The 12526-nt window shown below is 45.9% G+C and overlaps 1 protein-coding gene and 1 pseudogene across 1 annotated transcript in view; one reads left to right on the top strand and one right to left on the bottom strand.

Annotated features, from left to right (window-relative positions):
- The window catches only part of CEP89 (centrosomal protein 89), a 67232-nt gene that overhangs the window by 40750 nt on the left and 13956 nt on the right, over positions 1-12526 (bottom strand). The window contains exons 5-6 of the mRNA XM_053604616.1: positions 2704-2806; positions 391-419 (exon numbers count right to left, since the gene is read on the bottom strand). Coding sequence (XP_053460591.1) covers positions 391-419; positions 2704-2806 — 132 coding nt within the window. The remainder of the gene's footprint in view (positions 1-390; positions 420-2703; positions 2807-12526) is intronic.
- On the top strand, positions 11286-12147 carry LOC128595738 (40S ribosomal protein S6-like; annotated as a pseudogene).

Genomic DNA, 12526 nt, shown 5'->3' with positions numbered 1-12526 from the left:
ATAAATATTCCATAGAAAAGAACTCTTTTTTTTTTTTTTTTTTTGTAGAGACAGAGTCTTACTTTATGGCCCTCGGTAGAGTGCCGTGGCATCACACAGCTCACAGCAACCTCCAACTCCTGGGCCTAAGTGATTCTCTTGCCTCAGCCTCCCGAGTAGCTGGGGCTACAGGCGCCCGCCACAACGCCCAACTATTTTTTGGTTGCAGTTCAGCCAGGGCCGGGTTTGAACCCGCCACCCTCGGTATATGGGGCCGGCGCCTTACCGACTGAGCCACAGGCGCCGCCTGGGGAAAGAACTCTTAAGGGAAGATTCTTTTCCCTGATAAATTACAAAATCTGTTGGAAAATTTACTGAGAAAACCTGTTTTTTAAAAAAAATAAATCTTACCTTTAAATTCAGAATAGGGTGTTTATCATCTGATAAAAAAAAGAAAGAAACTTTTAAGGAAGGTAACAAATGACAATGGTAACGCAGCTCAGATGAATTCAGTTATAGAAAGTCACCTTCTACAGAGGAGCCAGCAGGGCCTGAGATGGGGACCGACTCAGTACAGTCACATGGCAGGCGAGTCCCAGGGCCAGCCAAGGAGCCAACATCTGACTCGCTCCCGTCTCTACCACGCTCATTCCTGAGGACCACGTGTGGCCAGAGATTGCAGAGCCACGGCCAAAGTCCTTGGAGGGACCCTCGGCCCCTTCCCATTCCAACACCCTGCCTGGGGGGGCCCCAGGCTCCACCCCTCTCTGTCCACCCTTCTGAGAAGTAGCATCCAACTTGTTCAGAAAAATAGCTTTTCCTTGACAGCTGCCTCAGTGGCACAGATGTGGGCAAACCCTGCCTGGCTCCTCATCTTCCACACCTTCCAACCCAGTGAAGAGGCTGACCTTGTGCCTGGTCTGCCCATACACTTCACTGTAGGGAAGTTTGACATCAGAGTTGCTTTTAACATTCTACTATTATTTTGTGGAGCAGAAATAACTGGCTGAATAAAAATGAGAAACACACATGCAAAAAACAGAGGGGAAAATCCTATGGAATCCAGAAAACAGAATGAAATTCTAAAGATGCAGACAAAATTCTAAATAGAATCCCTGGTTCATTCACTCATCAAAAGTTGCCAATATTTATGCTGTCTCTAAAAAAATAAAAATTGCCAATATCACCAATACTTGAGTAACCGGTCACTGAAGAGCTTACTGTTAACCCAAAACCATCTGATCAACTGCTTTTAATCAAGCTGCTTTTGGTCAAATGCACTGGGGCAAGTTGGTCTGCAGGATGTGTTTGCCACATGGCAAAATCCAGCCCTGCCCTCCTGAGTCCAGCCTCCTGAAACCCCCTCCCTGCCACCTCTGCGAACTGGTCTTTGGTCTTTGCGCCCCTGGCCTTTGTGCTCACCTCAGCACCTCACATTATAGTTTGCAAGCTGCGCCTCCACAGTGGCTAGGCCTGTGGCTCTGTCATCTCTGGCACATGGCAGGCCCTGAACACACTTCTGAGGAGTAAATATTTGAAGTGATATAACAAGAAATATTCATAGATTTTTTTGGAGACAGTGTCTCGCTCTGTCGCCCAGGCTGGAGTACGGTGGGGCCATGGTAGCTCACTGTAGCCTCAAGCTCCTGGGATCAAGAGATCTTCTTGGTTCAGCAAGCCCAGTAAACTGGGACTATAGGTGCCCACCACCACACCCACCCAGTTCTTATGTTTTTGTGAAGATGGAGTCTCACAATGGTGCCCAGGTTGGTCTTGAACTCCTGACCTCAAGTGATCCTCCTGCCCTGGCCTCGGAAGGCAGTGGGATTACAGGCACAAGCTACTGCACCAGGCTGTTTTAGCCTTTAGACGGTAATTATCACTAGCACTGATGGAGCCTATGTGACATGTAACTTATGAGACACTCATTATATAATTATGTATTTAAATTTCTTTTTTTAATACCAAGAATGTATTATTTCCATAAATTTTTTAAAGAAGGAATAGTTTTTACCTGAATTTAATATGCAGTCTATACCAGCTGACCCATAGCTATTCCCTGGCCCAGCGCTTACTAGGCTGGCCTTCTGTTTTCCTTGTGAAATGACTCAAGAAAGTGTCTCCCTGAGCCCAGTGACTCTGAGGGTCCTGATCGAGCAGTCCCTGGTTGCCCACTCCATGCCTGGGTCTCCTCCTCACTGCTCAAACTCAAGCCCCTCTCAGGAACCTGAAAACTGCCCCCACCTTTGCTATGATGCACTGAGCTCTCTTGTTAATGTCCACACACTTGCTCGTCAGACTAGCCTTTCCGGACATGCCCCGGGGGCCAGGCCCTGCCCCAGGTACAAGGCCGAGCGAGGCGGCCAACTCAGACAAGCTCGCTCATCATTCCAGGGTGCACTGACACAGGAGCAGCAGGAAGGCGCACATGGGGCTTCCCAGCCAGCCACGACCCTCTCCTCCTTGAACTCTCATGGCTGAGAGAGCAGAAGGGACTCAGAGGCCAGCACCTTGTACTTTAAACACGGCCTCACATCCAGGCAATAACTTGCTCTCAGTAAAAATAATTTTCAAGTATATTCCTAGTTAAAATCATAGAGCCACAATATGGAGGTCCAATGGCTATATTTTCCTAAAAAGTAAAAATATTCATTGCCACACAATGCACAGTGCTCTTACATTTTATAAACACTGCAGGCGGGTTTTTTGTCTGTCTGTTTTTACCTTTTTGTTGGGTGTGCCGCGGTGTGAGAGGTGAGCCTGGAAACCCATCTGGGTTAGCAATGACTTCGTCGTCTTCACTGTCCACCCCACGTGACAATGGTATCTTTTTGTTATAAAAGACAAAAGAGCAAACACACGATACATGTAACCTGCACAAATACCCCTCACAAATCCAAGCTCTTCTCCTGCCTCCCCACAGCACCACTTCTGCTTCCGCAGGGGGACACAGAGCGCTGGGGGAAACCCCTAGGCCTCAGGTGCTGCAAGGAACGGGATCCGAGGCACGCACAGTCCCCAGGGGGCTTCGGCTCCCAGCCAGGTGCCCCATTCCTGCCAGGGACCAAGGTAGGAAAGGGGGCCGCCTCTAGCCCGTACCACAGACCCTCAGTACCACCCCACCCTGCGGCTGACCTGCCCTGGGAGAACTCTCTCTCATGCCAGCAACTCCTGGAATGTTCACTGACCGTGTGTGTCCACTGCAAAGGTCATTTCCTGACGGAATGGAGCCCTCCCCTCACCATCTGTGAGCAACTCCCATCTCGGTGTCAGACGGCAGCCGGACCACAGAGCTGCCCCTTAGAGAGCACTGTGGGACAAGATGGAGCCGTGCCTGGTGGTGCGGCGGCACTGCCCCGGCAGGGGTCTGGGAGTTGGGCAGAGGCTGCCCAGAGGAAGAGCAGCAGAGCATGTCCCAGGGGTCCGAGCTGGCTCCCCACTGCTGCCCTCCCTCTTCAGCAGAATCCTGCCTTCCTTGCTTGATGACTTGTGGTTTAAAAAAAATGCAGGCCAGGGGGAGGCTGAGGCTGGTGGATGACTTGAGCTCTGGAGTTCGAGACCAGACTGAGCAAGAGCGAGACCCCATCTCTACTAAATATAGAAAAACTAGCGGGACATCAAGGTGGGACTTTGTAGTACTTGGGAGACTAAGGCAAGAGGATTACTTGAGCTCAAGAGTTTGAGGTTGCTGTGAGCTGTGACGATGCCACAGCACTCTACCCAGCGTGACAGAGTGAGACTCTGCCTCTAAAAATAAACAAACAAAATCCTTACTTTTGTGATCAGCTTGGCTTAGCTGTGGGCTGCCGGCAAGGGAAGGGCTGTCCCCAAGGCTGGCAGGGAGGTGTAGTAGGGACCAGCATGAGAAGAGGCATTTCAGAGCTGACAGCCAAAGCTGCTAGGTCCACCAGGCTCAGTGTACACGGCTCCCAGGTGACCCGGCTCAGGAGGAGCAGCACACAGGGCCCCTAGTCCACGCATCATCATTTGATGAAGGAAGAAAAAAGAAATAACGTCTTGCTTTTTATCTCCTAGGAACGAACTAGTATCAAGGAAATGTGACACTGAGAAGACTCGGATAGATCATCATGGTGAAGATTCCCTGTGTGGAAACCGTTTGGCAGCATCTGCCAGCACGGAAGCTGCTCACACGTCCTCACACACCCACGTGTCACTCAGGGACACAGCCAGCATGCTCACAGCAGCACTGCTTACCTCTCAGAGCCCCAAACTGGAAACAACCCAACATCCATCATCAGTAAAATGGATAAATAAGTGGACGGCGCCATCATACAACGGGATATTGTACAGCAGTAAGAGGAAGCCAACCCCGCTACTCCCAATAACTGAAGACCTTCAAAAACTCCAAAGAACACACACGATCTGGTTGAATTCACAGAATTTTCAGAAAAGCAAAACTAATCTAAGGTTCCTTTTAAAGATTGAATCTTCAAGTCAGGACAATGATTAATTCTGTAGGAAGTAGTGACTGAGAAGAAGGTACAAGTAATGTTCTCTTTTTTAAAAGCTGGCTGGTGGCTACTTTATGAAAATTCATTGAGCTGTACATTTATCATGCATGTACTTTGGTGCATACTTGATATGTCGATAAATAAGTCTATTAAAAATATCACAGGGCGGCGCCTGTGGCTCAGTGAGTAGGGCGCCGGCCCCATATGCCGAGGGTGGCGGGTTCAAACCCAGCCCCGGCCAAACTGCAACAAAAAAATAGCCGGGCATTGTGGCGGGCACCTGTAGTCCCAGCTGCTCGGGAGGCTGAGGCAAGAGAATCGCGTAAGCCCAAGAGTTAGAGGTTGCTGTGAGCCGTGTGACGCCACGGCACTCTACCCAAGGGTGGTACAGTGAGACTCTGTCTCTACAAAAAAAAAAAAAAAAAAAATCACAAAGAATTTGCATAGCTGGGCGTGTGGCAGGCGCCTGCAGTTGCAGTTACTTGGGACGCAGAGGCCCAAGAGTTTGAGGCTGCTGTGAACTATGACGCCCTGGCACCCTACTGAGGGTGACAAGGTGAAACTCTGTTTCAAAAAAAAAAAAAAGGAATTTGTAATACTATTCTATAAAGACGATCTAAAAGGATGAATTCAGATTTTTTTTTTTTAACTCTCCAATACTTCTCATTGTGAAAATTCCTTTTGGTAACTGAAACAAAACTTGTCTGGGTACTGATAGAAAGGGAGGAAAAAGCAGGCCAGCCCCACCACAGGGCTGACAGCTGTGTGCCGGGGACAGCCGAGCCCTCGTCTGCAGCTCTCATTATATTCCTTCCCCATCTTCCTGGTCAAGACACTAACTTAGTTTTTTTTTTTTTTTTTTTGTAGAGACAGAGTCTCACTTTATCGCCCTCAATAGAGTGCTGTAGCATCACACTGCTCATAGTAACCTCCAACTCCTGGGCTTAGGCGATTCTCTTGCCTCAGCCTCCTGAGTAGCTGGGACTACAGGCGCCCACCATAATGCCAGGCTATTTTTTGTTGCAGTTTGGCCAGGGCCGGGTTTGAACCCACCACCCTCAGCATATGGGGCCGGCGCCCTACTCACTGAGCTATAGGCGCCACCCAGATTTTTTTTTTTTTTTTTAGATAGAGTCTCAAGCTGTCACCGTAGGTAGAGCGCCAGGGTGTCACAGTTCACAGCAACCTCAAACTCTTGGGCTTACACGACTGTCTTGTCTCAGCCTCCCAGGTAGCTGGGACTATAAGCACCAGCCATAGCGCCCAGCTATTTTTCTGCTGCAGTTGTCATTGTTGTTTAGCTGGCCCGGCTGGGTTCGAACCCGCCAGCCCTGGTGTACGTGGCTGGCGCCCTACCCACTGAGCTATCAGTGCTGCCCCACTAACTTAGATTTTAAAGAGTAAAATGTATATGCTAAAATTTCTAGGGTAACTGCCAGAATAAAAACAGAGTATAATTTCTAAAGTAACACAGGGAAAGAAATAGAACAATTGGGGAAAAAATGTCAATACAAAAGGATTCTGCAATTATACAGATGTGAAGAAAGGACAAGGAAGAAAAAGAAAAGCAAGAGAGAAAAAGAAATACAGAATAACAGGACACGTAGGGAAAAATAAAATGACAGATTTAAACCCAAATATATCCATGTATATGAAATAGAAAAGGACTAAATATTCCAGTTAAAAGACAGAGATTGGGGCGGCGCCTGTGGCTCAAGGAGTAGGGCGCCAGTCCCATATGCTGGAGGTGGCGGGTTCAAACCCCGCCCTGGCCAAAAACCACACAAAAAAAGACAGAGATTGCCAAACTTGTTTAACAAAAAACTATAAGCTGCGTTAAACTGTGTACTTTATATAAATGGGGGGATCATAAGGTATGTGATTGTATCTCAATAAAGTTGTTTTTAAAAATTATATGTTGTCTACAAGACGCATCTAAATGCAGAAAGATTGAATCCAAGCAAGCAATAAGAAAAAACCTTCTCCCAGGCGGCGCCTGTGGCTCAGTCGGTAAGGCGCCGGCCCCATATACCGAGGGTGGCGGGTTCAAGCCCGGCCCCGGCCAAACTGCAACAAAAAAATAGCCGGGCGTTGTGGTGGGCGCCTGTAGTCCCAGCCACTCAGGAGGCTGAGGCAAGAGAATCGCTTAAGCCCAGGAGTTGGAGGTTGCTGTGAGCTGTGTGAAGCCACGGCACTCTACCGAGGGCCATAAAGTGAGACTCTGTCTCCACAAAAAAAAAAGAAAAAACCTTCTCCCAAGAAGACAGATGGCCAATAAACACATGAAAAAGTGCTCCTCCTCCCTGGTCATCAGAGAAATACAAACCAAATCCACCCTGAGATACCACCTAACCTAGCAAGAATGACCTACACCACCAAGTCCCAGAGCTGCAGAGGCTGGCACAGGGGTGGAGAGAAGGGAGCACTTACACGCTGTTGGTGGGTTTGCAAACCAATACAGCCTGTTTGGAAAGAAGGATGGAGAATCCTCAAAGAACCCAAAATAGACCTTCCATTTGATCCCACACTCCCATTCTAGGCATCTCCCCAGAAGAAAAAAAGTCATTTTGTCATAAGGACATTTGCACATGGACGTTTATAGGAGGTCAATTCACAATCTCAAAGAATGTGGAAATGTCCTGAGTGCCCATCAACCAGGAATGGATTAATAAATTGTGGTGTATGTACACCATGGAACACTATTCAGCCATAAAAAGATGGAGACTTTGCATCTTTTGTATTAACCTGGATGGAGTTGGAGAACATTCTCCTTAGTAAAATATCTCAAGAACGGAAAAACAAGCACCCCAGGTACTTGACACGAATTTAAAACTAGTAGATGAACAGCTACAGGCCTGAGCAAGAGAAAAACACAATTAAACTCAACAATGGGGGAGACAGAAGGAGGGATCGCCTAGTGATTAATCTTTTCTACTCTCCTGAAACATAGTCTCTTTAATTTTTGCGGAAAATATATTTTGCAGTAAATAATCTTATGATGTTAGTAGCAAAAAAGTCATTCACTATCATGTGTTGTCGTTATATTAATTAAATGTATGTAGGTAAAAATACGTTACTTTTCAATATAAAAAAATGTTATCTCTGATATGGTTACAGTTCCCCTAATATTTGTAATAAAATTTTATATACTTAAGTTTTATCCTTCTCATAAAATAAGAAGAGATCTTTGTTATACCTTTGAATTTTTAATTTGCACTGCTATATTTTAAACCTAACCATAGCCATTTTAAGTAATTAAGGCGGCCAAAACGTAGCTGCAAGTAATGATGTGAAATGATTTCTCAATTTAATTAATTTCTGAAGCATTCAGAATTGACCATAAAGTTTCTGAAACCCTTAATTCTTTTAAATACGTTATTAGTAACATATGCTGAAACCATGCATATTAAAGAAAAACTTGTGCGGGACTCCGGCTCACTGTGCACCTGTGCCCTCATCTATTTCCTTGCCCCACAGCTGATTTTAGGACACAGACGCACAGCTGTGCAGTAAGTGCCGAATTTCACAGTTGCTTGGGTTTTATTTTGCCTGTCAGTCTCTGCCTAAGAATTAAATAGTTCACAGAATAGTCCATAGAAGGCAATGCAGTTAAACAAAACCAGGTTAAATGGTTTCCTTTTCACCTGCCCAAACTCAACAGCACTCCTGTACTTTGTAAAACCAAAGTAGAGGCAACGCTACCAAAAAGAGGAAGAATGACTTCGCTCACTGTGTGGTGAAGTCAGATGGCCGCTGGCCCTTTCAGAAGTTACAACGCAGTGCTCAGAACCCTCAGTGACCTGTGACTTTTGGAGAGTGGAATCTTTTCTGAGGACCAGCTGCCTTATAGGCACTAATGTCCCAGTTCGTAGTGTTGTGCTCTTTTGATGTAAGACCTCATTAATCATTAACATCCTTTTCAAAACTTTTTCTCCTCCCCCCTGCCCCCCCAGGTAGTTTTTGCACAGCTGGGTTTGAACCCACCACCTCTTGTATATGGGGCCAGTGCCCTACTCCTTTGAGCCACAGGCGCTGCCCCTTTTCAAAACTTTTACAATTTACTGGTAACCTGCTGAAATATCCCCTTAATGCAGAGGTCCTCAAACTTTTTAAACAGGGGGCCAGCCGGACTATAGTTTAAAAAAAAAAAAACTATGAACAAATTCCTATGCACACTGCACATATTTTATTTTGAAGTAGAAAAACTAAACGGGAACAAACACAATCACACCGCCATCACGTGGCCTGCGGGCCGTAGTCTGAGGACCCCTGCTTGATGTATCAATACTTTACCTATTTCTCTAAGAATAAAAAGAACTGCTGGGGCGAAGCTTGCTCCACATGGCTCCTATCTAGTGGATGCTAGATTTATTCTGTTTTGACTACGGGTTATAAACACCATGTTCTGTCATCATTCTTTAGGTTTTTAATATACGATATATAAATCTGTCAGAAAGTGAATTTATTTGCTAACAAAAAATATTTAAAACCTCGGTGGACTCTGAAGTACCCAATCACCAAACTCCTGAGTAACTGGATAATTTATCTAAAATAATCTTTATTTTTTACTTATTTACGAATTTTTGTTTTTGAGACAGGGTCTCACTTTGTTGACTGGGCAGGAGGACAATGGTGTGATCACAGTTCACTGCAACCTCAAACTCGGAGGACCATCGTCACAAGTTACGCTTTTTATGTAGAAAAGTAACACACTTTTACCCACATACATTTAATGCCTTCTGCCTCAGCCTCTTGAGTAGTTGGGATTATAAGCACACACCACCACAGTCAGCTAATTTTTTCTGTTCATTGTAGAAATAGGGTCCCACTATGTTGCTCAGGCTGGTCTTGAACTCTTGATCTGAAGCAACCCTCTCACGCTGGCCTCCCAAAGTGCTAGGATCACTAGCACTCACCGAGCCACTGTGATTGGCCTATAATTATCTTTATTAGGTGGTGCTACCTTTTCTTCTTTCTTGAAATATCTATAGTACAATGTTGGTAAATGGTCTTTTAAAATTAAAACTTTGAGGCTGGGCAAGGTGGCTCACGCCTATAATCCTAGCACTCTGGGAGGCTGAGGCAGGTGGACTGCCTGAGCTCACAGGTTCAAAACCAGCCTGAGCCAGAGCGAAATCTCGTCTCTATAAATAGCTGGGCTTTGTGGTGGGTGCCTGTATTCCCAGCTACTCGGGAGGCTGAGGCAAGAGGATCACTTGAGTCCAAGAGTTTGAGGTTGCTGTGAGCTATGACACCATGGTACTCTACCAAGGGTATGAGACTGTCTCCAAATTAAAACTTTGAGGTAGGCATGGTGGTATATGCCTGTAGTTCCAGCTTCTTGGAAAGCTGAGCCAAGAGGATTGTTTGACCCAGGAGTTTGACTTTGCAGTGAGCTATGATGATGCACTTTAGCTCAAGAAACAGAGTGAGACCCTGTCTCAAAAACCATAAATTTTTTTTAAAAAATTAAATTAAATTAGGCCAGACATAGTGGCTCACACTTACATCCTTAGCACTCTGGGAGGCTGAGGCAGGTGGATTGCTTGAGCTTAGGAGTTCGAGACCAGCCTGAATAAGAGTGAGAGCCTATCTCTACTAAAAATAGAAAAACTAGCCAAGCATGGTAGCACACACCTATAATCCCACCTAACTTGGGAGACTGAGGCAAGAAGATTGCTCAAGAGTTAGAGGTTGCTGTGAACTATGATGCTACAGCACTCTACCCAAGGTGATAGAGAAAAGCTGGGCACAATGGCTCATGTCTATAATCCCAACACTCTGGGGGGCTGGGGTGGGTGGATTGCTTGAGGTCAGGCGGTCAAGACCAGCCTGAGCAAAAAGTAAGACCCTGTCTCTACTAAAAAAGAATAGAAAAACTGAGGCAAGAGGATAGCTTGAGCCTAAGAGTTGGCGGTTGCTGCGAACTATGATGCCACAGCACTCTAACCCAGGGTGACAGCTTGAGACTCTGTCAAAAAAAAACCCCAAAAACCAAAAAGCAAGGAACAGAGGGAGACTTGGTCTCAAAAAAAATTAATTAATTAATTAAATTAAAATTTTGGATTAAAATGAAAACTGAATCCCTTCCATATTTTTCTTTGTAATAAACAATGCTACTGCAAATTTGAATGGAAAACCACTTGTATTTTTGGTTGTATATATTGCTATCAGGTTACAGTTATACTCTTGAGCTTAATTTAAGATACATCATCCAGGGCCAGGTGCCATGGCTCACACCTGTAATCCCAGCACTCTGGGAGGTCGAGGTAGGTGGATTGCCTGAACTCAGGAATTTGAGACCAGCCTGAGCAAGAGCAAGAGCCTGTCTCTACTAAAAATAGAAAAACTAGCCAGGCAATGTAATGGGCACCTGTAGTTCCAGCTACTTGGGAGGCTGAGGCAGGAAGATCACTTGAACTCAACACTCTTTATGCTCTACACAAGGCAACAGAGTAAGACTGTCTCAAAATAAACAAAAAAAGTCCCCAAAATACAACATCATGGGATAAAAATTTCACGGAAGATGAGTTGTAATAATCAAAAAATAAATGTGGCTTAGCGCCTGTAGCCCAGTGGTTAGGGCGCCAGTCACATGCACCAGGGCTGGTGGGTTCAAACCTGACCAGGGCCTGCTAAACAAGGACAACTATAACAAAAAAATAGCCAGGCAGCTGGGCGCCTGTGGCTTAAGCGGCTAGGGTGCCAGCCACACACACCTGAGCTGGTGGGTTCGAATCCAGCCCGGGCCTACCAAACAACAATGACAACTACAACCAAAAAATAGCCGGGCGTTGTGGCGGGTACCTGTAGTCCCAGCTACTTGGGAAGCTGAGGTGAAAGAATCACTTAAGCCGCTCTTTTCTGTGGCGCTTAGGAGGCGTTCACATACTTCAGGATGAAGCTGAATATCTCCTTCCCAGCCACTGGCTGCCAGAAACTCATTGAAGTGGATGATGAATGCAAACTTCGTACTTTCTATGAGAAGCGAATGGCCACAGAAGTTGCTGCTGACGCGCTGGGTGAAGAATGGAAGGGTTATGTGGTCCGAGTCAGGGGTGGAAATGACAAGCAAGGTCTCCCCATGGAGCAGGGTGTCTTGACCCATGGCCGCGTCTGCCTGCTGCTGAGTAAGGGGCATTCCTGCTATAGACCAAGGAGAACTGGAGAAAGGAAGCGCAAATCTGTTCGGGGTTGCATTGTGGATGCCAATCTAGTGTTCTCAACTTGGTTATTGTAAAAAAAGGAGAGAAGGCTATCCCTGGACTGACTGACACTACTGTACCTCGGCGTCTGGGGCCTAAAAGAGCTAGCAGAATCCGCAAACTTTTCAATCTGTCTAAAGAAGATGATGTTCGCCAATATGTGGTGAGAAAGCCCTTAAACAAAGAAAGTAAGAAACCTAGGACCAAAGCACCCAAGATTCGGCGTCTTGTAACTCCACGTGTCTCACAACATAAACGCCAGCGCATTGCTCTGAAGAAACAACGTACTAAGAAAAATAAGGAAGAGGCTTCAGAATATGCTAAACTTCAGAATATGCTAAACTTCTGGCCAAGAGAATGAAGGAGGCTAAAGAAAAGCGCCAGGAACAGATTGCCAAGAGACGCAGGCTGTCCTCTCTGAGAGCTTCCACTTCTAAGTCTGAATCCAGTCAAAAATAAGGATTGTTTTTGAGTAACAAATAAATGAGTTCTTATCTCTAAAAAAAAAAAAAAAAAAGAATCACTTAAGCCCAGGATTTGGAGGTTGCTGTGAACTATGATGCCACAGCACTCTATCCAGGGTGACAGCTTGAGGCTCTGTCTCAAAAAAAAATTAGCCAGGCACCTATAGTCCCAGCTACTGGGAGGCTGAGGCGAGAGAATCGCTTAAGCCCAAGAGTTTGAGGTTGCTATGAGCTGTGATACCACAGCACTCTACTGAGGGCAACATAGTAAAACTCTGTCTCAAAAAAAAAAAAATGTTGGTGGCGCCTGTGGCTCAAGGAGTGGGGCGCTGGTCCCATATGCCAGAGGTGGCAGATTCAAACTCAGCCTGGCCAAAAACCGAAAAAAAAAAAAAAAGAAAGAAAT

The sequence above is a fragment of the Nycticebus coucang genome, chromosome 10, assembly GCF_027406575.1.
Source record: "Nycticebus coucang isolate mNycCou1 chromosome 10, mNycCou1.pri, whole genome shotgun sequence".
NCBI lineage: Eukaryota > Metazoa > Chordata > Mammalia > Primates > Lorisidae > Nycticebus > Nycticebus coucang.
This window is presented reverse-complemented; position numbering and strand designations above follow the sequence as displayed.